Source organism: Pezoporus occidentalis, unplaced genomic scaffold, assembly GCF_034315485.1.
Source record: "Pezoporus occidentalis ecotype Australia unplaced genomic scaffold, CSIRO_AGI_Poc_V1 ctg164, whole genome shotgun sequence".
NCBI lineage: Eukaryota > Metazoa > Chordata > Aves > Psittaciformes > Psittacidae > Pezoporus > Pezoporus occidentalis.
In genome coordinates, this window is record NW_026913466.1 from 1,554,255 (window position 1) to 1,567,537 (window position 13,283).

A 13,283-nucleotide genomic window follows, 5' to 3' on the forward strand; every position below is an offset into this window, starting at 1 on the left:
GACACTCTTCTGCTAGAAACTGTATTAGTTCAAAAGCTTTCTTCACAGAAGTCACAGGTTTACTAGAACACACAAACACTTATTAACAACTCAACATACAAATACCTTTGTTTCTGTTCTCCACTCAGTAGAAATTTAGCATCTTTTGCAAGAACAGAAGCAGCCTGTTGCACTCCTTTTCTTGTGGCACAAAACTGTAAATAAAAGGTTTTTTTTTTAATCAACACTTTAAAAGAAAGAAATAGTTTCAAATGTGATGAAGGGAAAAGCTGTTATACCACAAGTGCTGGTTTTTGTTCTGAGTATGCTTGTATAATACTAGCTATCTTGTAGTTAAGAGTTAAGTCAAATTTGAATTCTGTCTGATTGTCACTGCATGGAAAACCAAGAACAATTTTGCGTAGCTTGACTGGTCGTTGATCCTCATCTATTTTCAGGCATACAGCTGGCATCTTACTATCTGAAAGCCATTCTGCAATCTGTGAAAAGAAGAAATAGAACAGAAATGAAAAATTTCTGCTTTTAATCTCCCTGTGCTCTAACTGCATCACACAATAATTAACTTAGCTTTTGTCACATGTAAACTATTAATACACTTGACATTGCTTTTATCATTAAAAACACAGGTGAATCGCTGCTATCTACAGGACCAATATAACTTGTACTGAAATCTCAAGTCAGTTGCGAGTTGTACTTAAAGACAAAAATCACAAATCTAAAACTGAAGCATGTCCATACTTGGCTAATAATTCCATATGGTTGTAGGTCCTGTGGTACATTAACATCTACCTCACAGGTGCCTTCAGGTGACAGCTTCAAAATGATACAACTCTGTTATCAATCTGAATTTATTAGTCCAGATAAGTTTTATAAAATACAACTACATTAACTCAAAGTTAAAATGTAGCTCTTACATCTTCAGCATTTGGGATTGTTGCAGAAACAGCTACAAATCTCAAGGGAGGAACAGTGTCATGATTCTCAAAAAGATGCCAAAGAGAAGACTGAACAGTCTTCATCCGACTGACTACCACTTCTAATGTTGCACCACGGCTTTCATCCTTTATAACATGCACCTATTAGGAATTTTAAAAGATTTGCTAAATACTTCTCCAGTTACAATCTATACATGTGTTAAATAAATGTTATATTTTTAAGTTCCTTTTATCTTCAAGAAAAAAAAACAGTGCACATGAAACATTAATTTTCTTACCTCATCAATGAGAAACAGTCGTACAAGCTGGACTACAGAGTTGTCTCTCCACCTTCTAGTCATACTATCCCATTTTTCCTAGGAGAAAAAAAAACCGTAACAACAAAAGGCAAAAGATGCTTGAAAGGCCAACATATGCCAAAAGTACAGTACAGGCAGACATGCCCAAACTTCAATTAGTCTTGAAACAAAATCAGTTTAATTCAAGCTAATGCCATGTTTGTTTCATCTGGCACATGATTATATTACTAGCTGTTGTTTCTATGAACTAATAGTATGCACAGCAGTGTGTGAGCAAGTATAAGGATCATAAAAAAAGAGCAGTCCTACTAGAATACAATGAGTAGACTACTACTGTCTGCTTATTCTAATTTTTGGTAAGAGTTGAGACTGAAACCTACAGGTGTAGTAATAATAATGTCAGCGTGATGTATTTCAAATAAGTCATCCACCATTGTATCTCCTGTCAGTTCCTTGCAGCTGAGTCCTATAGGTCCGAATTTTTCTTTCCAACCATCAAAACGCTGACTGCACAGAGCTTTTATTGGAGCCACTAAAACCAACACAAAATAATCAGTGTTATATCAGGTAAACCAAAGCTTCAACTGTATTGCTAAAGATGCTAAATGCATAGATTTTTAAGATGTCTTCTTGAATCTAATTTCCCTAATTTTCAGCTTTGCTCCCAGAACCATAAAATTTGTAACTGATTAACTTTATTATTCTATTCCATGTGCACAAATTGGTGTTGAGCTTTGGTCCCCAGTTCTTCCCCATCAGCAATCAGAAATAGAACCCTTTTACTACAGTTATTTATGCCCTTTCTTAATCCTAATTTTTTCCTCAGTCCCACATGGAAACAATTACTCAGCTACCAAAGGTTTTCTCACACATGGAAGAAACCACAGGAAAGACATCTTTTCCAAGAGAAGATCATACAAATACCAACCTTTTGCCAGTTCAGAATGATTTGAACACTCTGTATTCAGAGAGGAAAAGGGTCATAAGTGGGAAACTATCCATGAGCAAGAGACAGTATGCTAGAAAAAAAATCAAAGTCTATCTAAACCAGATGTACAGTTAAACGCAGTCAGCACCAAGCAGCTAACAAAGCAAGTAGCAACTAACGTGGCAGGTAGCAGTTCTGATGCTGGGCCTTATAAAAACAGACTCCTAGAACAACCTATTTCTTCATAATATTTTTTTTCCACTGGACACTTACTATGTTTTGCAGATGGAAGTTGATTCCTAGAAATCAGAAGTAATTCTCTAGACAGACTAATACCAGCAACACATGTAAGTCTATATTGGATGGGTAATCTATACAGAAAATGCAGTGATTTAAGTAAAAGAAGTGATCTACACATGATCTGAAAACAGCAGTAATAAAATAGATCTTGCAGTGATCACATACTAGGCTATTTAGAGCAACTGGAATATGACCCATCAGCATCATACCAGTTGACAAGTGATTCCCAAAATGAAGAGATTTAAAGAACCAGTTTCTGCTTCAGAAAGAGGTATAAAATCTCATGTCATCAGTGGTCTATAAAGCAGGGAAATCACCAGCTCCAGAAAACAGATTAAGCTATGAGAAAGTAACTCAAAATTGCAAAAGTAATGATCTTTTGCTGTGGAAGAATACAAGAAGCTTATGCTTGCTCTGGTGACTTCAGTCACCAATCCTCAGCATGTGTTAAAGCTCTTGGGAAACTGTTGCAGAATGACTCTAAGAGCAGAACCATTGAGTTCTGGAGGACTGTGCAAGCAAGGCAGGGGGTGGCCCCCACAGGTGGCCGGAGACCAGACCTGGGAGGAGAATGTGGAGGAAGCTGTGGGGGCTAACCAATACTGTTATGCCAAGAAGGAGTGGCTGAATACCACTCCTATATATGTGTGAACTGCGTCACAAATAAACGAGAAGTTGCTTATCACCCATATTGGGTTGGCCTGTCTGCTTCTCCTCGCCGCTTACAGGAAACCACTCTAATTTACAAAACTACTGCAAGCTATTTCATATAGATTGGGCCACTGATGAAGTAGGTATCACAGCATGCTCTGGCAGTACAGAATCTGATTAACACCCCTGTTCCAACATTTGGAAAACTAGATCTCTTTCTCCACCACTGTCAAACCTGGAAAAGTCAGCAGATCTAATTCCACCAGCAGGTAACTGGCTTCCTTACTGAAGTTCCAACCGGACAATTTGTATCAGTTCTACCAAGGCAATCAAAACCATTACAGTTCACTGAAATGTTTCACCTCGATACGCTGACAGAGAAACTGTAATACATGCCTGCTTGTACACCTTCTGTTTAAAATACACAGTAAATTCTACACTAGCTTTATTGTAAGAACTTGAACACTTTGGAATTAAGATAAATACATTAAGCTGAAACTTTTGTAAATATAAAGATTAACCATTAATAGAAGACTGACAAATATATCACTGTATGAATTAATTAAAACTGGGACAAAGCCACCAATTTCACCTGATTTACGTGTTATGAATTCAATTCTCCAGAAAGGAAAAAAAATAAAAGGTGTTAATGGTTGTGACTATTCTCAAGTATTTTCATTAGTTCCTACACAGATCAATTAAACTCAAAGATCATAGCTTTGTTACCTTTGAACTACTAAACAGAAACCCTGACAGGTAAATAAAAATGGAAGATTTGATCCTCATCTTAGAGCAACAAGCAGGCATCTGCCAGTAAGAATTTTAGTTTTCTTTGCTTTCTTCTTCCCTTTTAGTGTCTATCTTGCCTTCCTAGATGACAAACTCTTCACAAGATTTCTTTATTTTTATTTGTATAGGCAATGCTGAACACTACAATTATACAGTGCTGTTAAACACTAGTAAGAGTTACAATGGTATCACACAGAAACAAACCCTAAAACAAACAACTACTTAAAGAATAAGGTAGGCCACAATTTCTTAACATATTTAATTTCCATATAATTCAAGCAGTCACTCTAGATCTCCACAACAGAGAATGACATTTTCTACTGCTGTTACCAAAAGGCTTAAAGCTGCATAATACTTACTGTAAACAACCTTAATATTTAGCCAAGGCAGTGGGGCTTCCATGAGTAATCTGGTAATAGCTAGCTCAAACATTACAGTTTTTCCAGAGCCAGTCGGAGCACAAATCACAAAATTCCTATCCGTATACAGAAGCTAGGAAAGAATTGCAAAGTAGTAAATATAACACAGCTATCCATTGTACCTATTCATACATTCCAAAAGCACTGTTAGGGAAAAAACACACAGGGAAATTATTATTACATTGACATATGTACTCCTCTAAAAATGTTTGCATTAGCTGTGAACTTTATGTTACAGCACAAGAACATCATCTTCTGCCACACACCTGCCACGGAACCATAAATGAGATGCTGTTCATCTTAAGGTTATTATGGAATGAAGTTTACCATTCTGCAGCAAACAAAAGAAGCAGTGTCTAGCTTTATATTACATTAAAACAGAATCACTGCCAACATCCGACTGGAACCAAACATAGGCTCATCAGAAAGAGGTATTTTGTGCTCAAATTCCAAGTGCAATTTGTTTGCATTCTGTAATGCAAACTGCAGTCAAAATTGCAACAGTGTTGAATATGTATAATTTTAATAGCTATCATTTTAATAGAATGTTAAGTTTTTAAAACTGTTTCCCTGGAAACTAAAACTATTTCCCTGTTTTTGCAACTTCCGTGAAAGTAAATCTTGATTACATGCTGTTTCCCATTATTCTAGGGACAGTCACACAAGATTATTTTACAGGCCAATATGATGTATAGCTCTCCTCAGCAAATAAATGCAAATTTGGAAGTAAGCAAAAAATAACCCAAATTTATGCATAGAACTAAAAATGTAGGGGGGTGGAAAGCTTGTATAATAACTCCTTGTATAATTTTAATACAAGATTATTCTGCTCATAAAAATACCATTCTTAAAGACTTCACTTTATAATTAGTGGATAAGAAATTAAAACATTTGCAACATCAAAAGTAGCTTGAAAAACACATGCTTATAAATGCTTGTAAATGACACTGGATTCCCCCTAGTGTTGAATAACGATTTCAAATGCTGTGATGAAGACTGATGGATCATGTATCTCCTCTCTGCAATACCTATAATACAGTCTTTATCTGGTCCCTTTCAAAAGAAGTTTTGGTTTTAAAGAAAGCATAGCTGATACAAGAGGTGATGGATAAACATCACTTTTCCAAAAGTAAAACTTTCTCTAAAGTTCTGCTTTTCTTAATCTTCCTATGAAAATAACTTTAAAAATATTACTAATCTGTATGCAGAAATCCACACCGAATTCACATCTTCACACAAATTTATTTAAAACTGACAACAACATTATTTAAAAGCTCTTCTGGTCCCTTCTCCCAGCTAAGCACAACCCTGCTCAACTATTCCAGTAGAGGTTCTAGATACATCACAGTTTTCTAACCCCTTTTAAGTTATCTACTTTTTCTAACCCCTTTAAGTTATCTACTTTAACCCCTTTTAAATTTATCTACTAAGTATTACTCTGTACTGCATCTAATGTTTCATACTTACATCATCCAAAGCTTTAGACTGTGCATAGTTGAAATATGGGAACTCCTTAAAAATACTCCTAAATTGGGTTGCTTGACAGCATTAAGGACTTTAAAACAGTTGAAAGTCACAAAATTTATTTTAGAACTATAAATTAATATCTTTCTTATAATTTAAATGCAAACCAAAACATATGCAACAATCTTTCACTGATACAGGCTTGGGAAAGTTTACCAAAGGGCAACCTATTAAACTATTTAGTAGTTTTATTTAAATTCTTGGTGTGCCATATAATTCCACTTTGCCAAAAAAATCCACTACCTATTTGAGAGGTCTCAGGATTATACCAATAATCAAGAACCTGCTCCCTGGCATAGGCTTCCTGGAATGGCATACAATTATGGAGAGTGAAACTGTAAGCGATAAAAGCTTTATTCTACACTGCAAACCAGACACAAGAAGTAAAGTACTGCTGTTTGCATATCTAACGTGTCAATGGTCACATTATATCTGTACTATAGCAAAAATTAATCGGCATAATCTTGTCTGTCTGGTCATAACAGTAGCAAAGAAAATTCACCTACATCAGTGGTTTTACAGATATTTTCCAGTGTCTAATATCATGTATTCATCAAACAACAACATTCTTATCTCAAAAATGATTAAGAGGAAAAGAGAGCATTGTTACATTACACATCCAGTAAGTGAGTTGATCCTTGTCTGGACTTGCATTGAAGCCACAAGCAGGCTAACTGTACCATCTGATCAGGCTGCGGATGCACACACAGTCAGACATAACACCTCCAATAACAAGAACAATGAACTGCTGAGGCCTCAGATTTATGTTACATTCAGAGACTAAATAAAGATGAAAAAGAAATGGAGTAGAACATGAAACAAAAGCAGTTAAGTATAACCATTAAAAATGGGTGAAGATAAGCAAGTGTTACACTAAATAAAATAAGGATTTTTTTAAAAAACTTCTCTAAAATTCCTTAAGTACGTGTTGTATTTTCAAAATGAAGAACATTCACTACGGCAAATTCAGACCAACTGAGTCTTTGTTAATTTTGGAAATTATGACACTTCTTAAAGCTATTCACATGAATTTAAGTTGCCTAAATTTAGATATTTCCTCTTCCTGCTATTTAACGTACCATTTGACAGCTTACTAGAAACAAAATATTGATGAGACAATGTAAAAACAGAAAAAGAAGTAAACTGACATCTAGAGATGGATGGTTAATTGTGTTATGGGTTCAAGGCAGGGCCAAGAAGGAAAATTATTGTGAAACCTGCTTAAAGAATGGAAATACACTTTATGCACACTACAACATAAATACAGACCTATAAGGAGCAGGTGAAGTTTATTTTCTCCTGAGAAAATGGGAAAAAAAAAAATTCGGTTTTCCTAATAAGCGTAAATAATAATTTACTCTTCCTTTATTTAAAGTATATGGGGATGTACATGTTTGCATATAAAAACTTGCCTGAAATATATATATTGTGCAAACAAAAAATTTTACATTATAAAAATAAACGGTTTTGAGGATAAATTTCAAATGTTTGAAATAAGAATAAATTTGCTTAGCAATGAATGAGCCGTAAGTTGTCCTATTTTCCTGCTAGCTCTGGAAGTCCAAAGGGTAAACACCTATTCATCATTTGATTCCCAGCATTATGTTACAAATCAAAACTATTACAGTGTAATGCAAGAGTGCCTATGGCTACAAATTAAAACTGTAATTTTGTAAATGTAAAAAGCATTGTATTAAAATCAGTAAATCAGATACAGCAAATAGAAGGATACGTATTTCTGTAACGGCCCTCAAAATTTCCAATTTTCTTCCTGTAACTCCTAAAGAAATATAAGTAGTAAATGTACAAAAAATCAGATTTGTTTTCAACCAATACCCATGAAAAGTACATTCCTGACCCCAAGCTGTGTGTTCTGTGAGGCACTACAAGGCTATAACAAGGTCCAGGTTTTACAGAAGTTGCTGAGAGGACAGGACAAAGAGGTCATAAGCTCATCATCTGGAAAGACCATCTTGGTGGCCCTTTGCTGAACCCACTCTAGTTTAAGGATGTCTTGCCTGTACCAGAGGCTCAAAACTTTGTGCAGTATTTAGATCCAGTCTCAAAAGTGCCAAGAAGGGGATAATCACTTCCCTCAACTTTCCTGGCTCTGCTCCTGTTAACAAAGCCCAGGATGCTGTAGGCCTGTGTTACTGCTGGGATGCTGCTGGCCGATGTTCAGAGAGCTGCTTGCCAGACCCCAGCATTTTCCACAGAGCTGCACCCAGTCAGTCCATCCCAGGGAACCCACAGAAGTTCTTCTCCTTCCCAGGGGCAGGACTTTGCATTTGTTCCTACTGAATTTCATGAGATCACTAGCAGTCCCCTCCCCCACAACAGACCCCTGCAGTTGCAGCCAGCATGTGGGCAATATGTGACCTGTTAACACTCACTTCTGAGCCCGACCATTCAACCATTATTCTACCCATGCAGTTGTACATCCATTGCTAATCCTGAGTCCTAACTCAGATACGAGAATGTTGTGGAAGACAGTGCTTCTCAGCCATTCTATGAGTCTATGAAAAGTCATACTTAAGTCAAAGTACATGACATCCACTTTCCTCCACTCATACACAAAGCTAGTCACCATTGCTCAGAAGGCAGAGAGGAATGATGTTTTCCACTCCTGACCAGCTTCCAAATCCCATCCTAAGCCACAGCTCTGCCCTACAGTTTTCTGCTAGAACTATTTTTGTATTCTGTATTTCTGCAGGAGTTAACCAGGTACACAAGGTACATTCTACAGACACAATGAGTCCCTGTCCCAAAAAGCTTATAATCTAGACGTAAACCACATCACAAAGAAACATTCCATTTTCAAATGAAGATGAGACTATTTACCACATGAAGGAATGAGGCTGCTCTTTCTCAAATTTAGGGGACTGATTTGGAGTGACATTTTCAAAATGACTTGGCACTTTTGAAAATGTGACTTTTCTTCTTAAAGTGTTTACCCAGCTCATATTAAAACCCAATGCAATTAAGTCACCTAAAAATGCTGTATATTCTTCCAGGTTGAGCCAATTATCTCACCCTGAGCTGGTGGGAAAATGTTCTTCACTCTACCTGAGATCATGGATATCCCTTACTATTACATACCAAAGACAGACAGTGGACTACTTTTCTTGAAAGAGTAATAATAGTCACCTGTCATATCCAGAATCTCTGAAGCATTAGGAAATGATTTCATATTCATTCCATTTTTAGATGCAATGTTCCCATTATTTACCCTACACAGAGTTAAATCTGAGTCTTCAGTTATTGAGGAATGATGATTATTTCTCCATAAATCTTCTTTTTTTACTTCTTTCATGTTTTCAGTTGTATTTAAGTAAGTATCAACTCCTTTCACATCAACATAACTATCTTTCAATTCTGTTTTTGTGTGCATATAACCAGGCATTTTAAATAAGCTGAAAAAGATCAAGAATTTCATTAGTTTGTTGTAACGTTACACAGTTTCTCTAACATTTTAAAATTACGTCTATTTGTATCAGAAGCAGAATTAGTAAGATACATCCATAAGAAAAGTTTGTCTCTAACTTTAGTTAATGACACCCTTCTACCTGAAGAAGACTCCTTTCAAGATACGTTTTAACTTTACTTTCATTCCAGAAAGAACCCAAATTAATGCTTGTCCAGATGAGCTCTGAATCGCAATGAGAGATTAACTGTCAATCTCTGCATAATTAGGAACAATAGAAACACACAGGTTCTGAGCAATCAGAAGAGCTGGGCAGAAGATGAGTTTATCTGTAAAACCTCTCCTCCCAGGAAGCACTGAAGCACATGTTGAGAACTGATCAAGGTATTCCTGGCTGGCAGACCTCTGCTCTGAAATGTGTTGCTCATTACCATGTCAATAAAGAACTCAAAATAGTATTTTGAAAATCCTTTGTTATCTAACAATTTCTTTAAAATTAAAGCAACAAACTTCATCCTTACTTTTCTTATAAAAGAGGATGAGCTCAGGACACATTTAATTACAGTACTGAAACACTGACAAAAGGAAACATCTTTCTTCCTTATACTGAAAAGAACTAGTGACTGGAATCCTGTTTATATACCTTCAATTGAAGGATGCAAAGCTCTCTGTTTAACAAACTTGTCTAAAAGAGTAATATGATTCTGACAGCGGACAAATGATCAGACTTGACTAGACACATACTTTTTTCTTAATGTTGAATGGGCACTCTCGTCATCATCATCACTGTTTTCCGGAAAATTACTTTCTCTTTTGTTTTGTGAAAAATTTGCACCAGGTGGATGAGAAACCCCTGTTCCTGTTTTATTTTCGTCAGAACAGAGAAACAATGAAACTATTTTCAGACTTTCAGGACAAAAACTAATTTTCTCTCTTTCTCCTACACTAAATTGGAGCACTTCTTTTTCAGAGGCTATGCCAAACTGAGCTGGTGCTGGTGCTGTATCATGTCCTTCCTCATAGGTACTCTTACATTGTTGTATAAACTTCTTATGTTTTCTCTCTCCTGTAAAAACAATAGATTAGTACGCCTATTAATATTCAACTTCCTATTCATACTCATATTAGTAAATATTTTCCACACAGAATAAGACAAATTCATGTCTCTTACATGAACTGATATTTCTATTTTATTGCAAGAAATTTAGTGCATATTTTATGACTCATACTGATGAATGCAATGCATGTTGTTAATTAAAAAGTTATTAAAAACATGGTCACTTTCTATGCCTTATATACAAACTAATGGAGCAAAACTATTCCTCAGAACTACAAAGCAGTTTGTAAGATTGAAACTCTCCACCCTGTCCCAGAATAAAGATGGTCTTTAAAAAAGCTGACAGAGACCAAGCTTGAAGCTCCTACTACAAACAGCCATGAGATAAAGCCTGCAATCTCAAAAGTCAAAATTCATATTGATGGTTTTAGAGCCATCTTGGTTAATTATCACATTTTGAAAGGTTAGCTCTCAGTAGGATCTGTGTCCTGATACAGATGCCCAAACAAGCATTTCTGTCAGCAGAAGGAAAGCAGAAATGAGCAATTGAATGCAACAAGATTACAGAACAGCTGTATTACACAGCCTATTAATTTCAGTATTACCCATCTAGAAACTAGGAAAAAAACCCCTTCTGTCTTAACAATATAACTCCTAAACAGAGACTATCATAAATCAGCACAGCAGCTGAGAAATGCAGAAATCTAGTTGACAGAGGTAAAGCAACCAAATTCTTGAAAATAAATTTCCTTAAGGTGATCCTCAATGTCCAGATGGAAGGAATACCTCACTTAGCGGAAAGCAATGGCCAGATTCAAACTTGGTCTCCTGAACAGCAATTTGAAAAAAAAAAAAAGCCACAAAAGGGAAGAAAGTTAGGTTCAAGCAGTATCTCTCTTCCTTGGGTGGGAGACAGGTTATCAGATCCATGTGTGCATTATGCTCTTACAGCTGCTTTCCACCGTGTTCATGGAACAATGCAGAGTAGCTGAAATTTTGATCATACTTCTTACCTTGCCCACTTCTGAACAGTAAACATGCAGCTTGTATACGCCCAAAGATGATTGCTAACACTCCGAATATATGTAAGATCCTCACCCTCAACTAAAATACATTCTTTGTCTGCATTTACATAGCTAGAATATTCCATATTTCACAGCAATAGAAAAGAGAGGAGGAATTATCTGTAAAGCTAATAATTTCTTAAACCATTAAAAATGAACGTCAAATATAGCTTAGCAAGACTTGGTAAGGTTAGGTTTATGGTTGGACTCCATGATCTTCAAAGTCTTTTCCAACATAAATGATTCTATCATTTTATTGTATGATATTTTACCTTTATGAGTGTTGGCTGTGTTTTTTTCCAGTTCCCTCTGCAACTCTTCTGCAGCTGGAATTTCAGAAATAGACGGAGCAGGTGTAATACACCAAACCTTAGGCTCTTCATTTTCTAGATACCTATTTTTTACAAACAAATGTAAAGTCAAAGCATTTTTAAACACCCTTCACAACATTTAGTTCAAAATCACTAATTATAAACAACCTACTGTTTCTCCTGCTAAAAGATATTTTTTAATTTGTATGATTTTTAATCATAGAAAAATTTAACAGGCAAAACTTCTGCTAACCTATATTTCTTATAACCTAAGACACACCTGCACCATTCAAACTTCAGTGTGCTTGGGAAAACATTTCAAAGTATGGGTTATGAACCTGAAAATTTCTGGCCCATTTCTGTTGGTAGACAGAAAAGGGAGTTACAAAAAAATAATTCTTCTGTAAAACAATTCAGACTGTGGAAAACAATTATATATATATTTAACAATGAAGATTTACCTTTGGTTTTTATCTGGTCTTTCATAAAAAAAATTATCCAGTGAAAAGACCATGTTTGCAGAGTTGAACATTTTTAGATCAAATATGAAGTTTCTTAATCTGTAAAAGGCAACACAAGGAACCGTGAAACTGAAGTGACTAGAATTGAACCTGTATAAGCAATAGAAATCTTATTAGCTATAAGTGCCAATATTTTATGTTTAGATTATTTTCTTTTAGAGCTCTTGCCTACATCCTTAATTCTTCTAAAAAAAGAAAATCTCTCTCCTGATAAAATATGGATCCTATTACTTATGACCAAAAAATACTGTAGGGCAGCCTAAACAATCTTTACACTACTGATATGTCAGGAGGGAAAAGTGCTGAACAGTGAAGATGCAGATAAAATTTGTGTTATCTAGTTTCTAAGAATAATGCTAAGATTCTCTTGTACAACTGCAGACTATTTTTTTCCAGATTGTTTCTGTTCTGAAAGAAAAATACAATCTGTTTTATGAAGATATTCCATCAATTTTTGCAAAACAAAATAGTTCTAATATCTAAAAAAACCCCAACAATCATTTCAATTTATAAGCAAATCAGATTATTTTTTCTAACCCATGTACAAGTTGCTTACTTGGATAACTGGAGTACGGGCCCAACTCCTTAATGTTGTTAGCAGGTTTGTTCTGAAATATCAAGACCAGAGGTTATGTCTAAATTGATCATATACAAGTTTTAAAAATACTCCAGTTAAGTGTTTTTCAATTATAATCAACTCTGCACGTTTTCTTTATGTATTTGTGATGAGAAGTTTCAGAGCTCTTAATTTTAAGAACAACTTTATACAGCAAAGATCTCACTAAAAAAAAACCAAATAAAGAAACTTATGACTCAAAAATCTTAATTTCACTGAAACAAATGGTAAAATATCAAACCAACAAAGTTTACACAACTCAATATAAGGCCAAATCTGGTGATAAAACAACAAAGCAAAGCTATCTTCTTTACCTGCAGAGATACACCAAAGGCAACACTTCTTTTGTACTCTAGCATCTCATTAGTAACACATGAACAAAGTCCTTCAGAGCACTTTGCAAATAGGATTCAGATTTACTTAATTACTGCATACTGTCAGCTGA

General features: G+C 35.4%; 1 protein-coding gene across 6 annotated transcripts in view; it reads right to left on the bottom strand.

Moving 5' to 3' along the window:
* Positions 1-12,915, bottom strand: part of HFM1 (helicase for meiosis 1) — a 37,579-nt gene extending 24,664 nt beyond the window's left edge. Inside the window, exons 1-13 of one of the 6 annotated variants that reach the window (XM_062613147.1) lie at positions 12,779-12,903; positions 12,163-12,261; positions 11,663-11,784; positions 10,014-10,335; positions 8,993-9,258; positions 7,578-7,616; positions 5,789-5,859; positions 4,262-4,394; positions 1,615-1,766; positions 1,214-1,291; positions 915-1,076; positions 279-479; positions 106-194 (exon numbers count right to left, since the gene is read on the bottom strand). In XM_062613147.1, coding sequence (XP_062469131.1) covers positions 106-194; positions 279-479; positions 915-1,076; positions 1,214-1,291; positions 1,615-1,766; positions 4,262-4,394; positions 5,789-5,859; positions 7,578-7,616; positions 8,993-9,258; positions 10,014-10,335; positions 11,663-11,784; positions 12,163-12,233 — 1,706 coding nt within the window. In that variant the 5' untranslated portion in view covers positions 12,234-12,261; positions 12,779-12,903. Of the gene's footprint in view, positions 1-105; positions 195-278; positions 480-914; positions 1,077-1,213; positions 1,292-1,614; positions 1,767-4,261; positions 4,395-5,788; positions 5,860-7,577; positions 7,626-8,992; positions 9,259-10,013; positions 10,336-11,662; positions 11,785-12,162; positions 12,262-12,778 lie in introns of those variants that run through there. The other 5 variants (XM_062613146.1, XM_062613150.1, XM_062613148.1 and 2 more) reach the window with 5 other exon arrangements.
* Between the last annotated feature and the right edge of the window lie 368 nt (positions 12,916-13,283).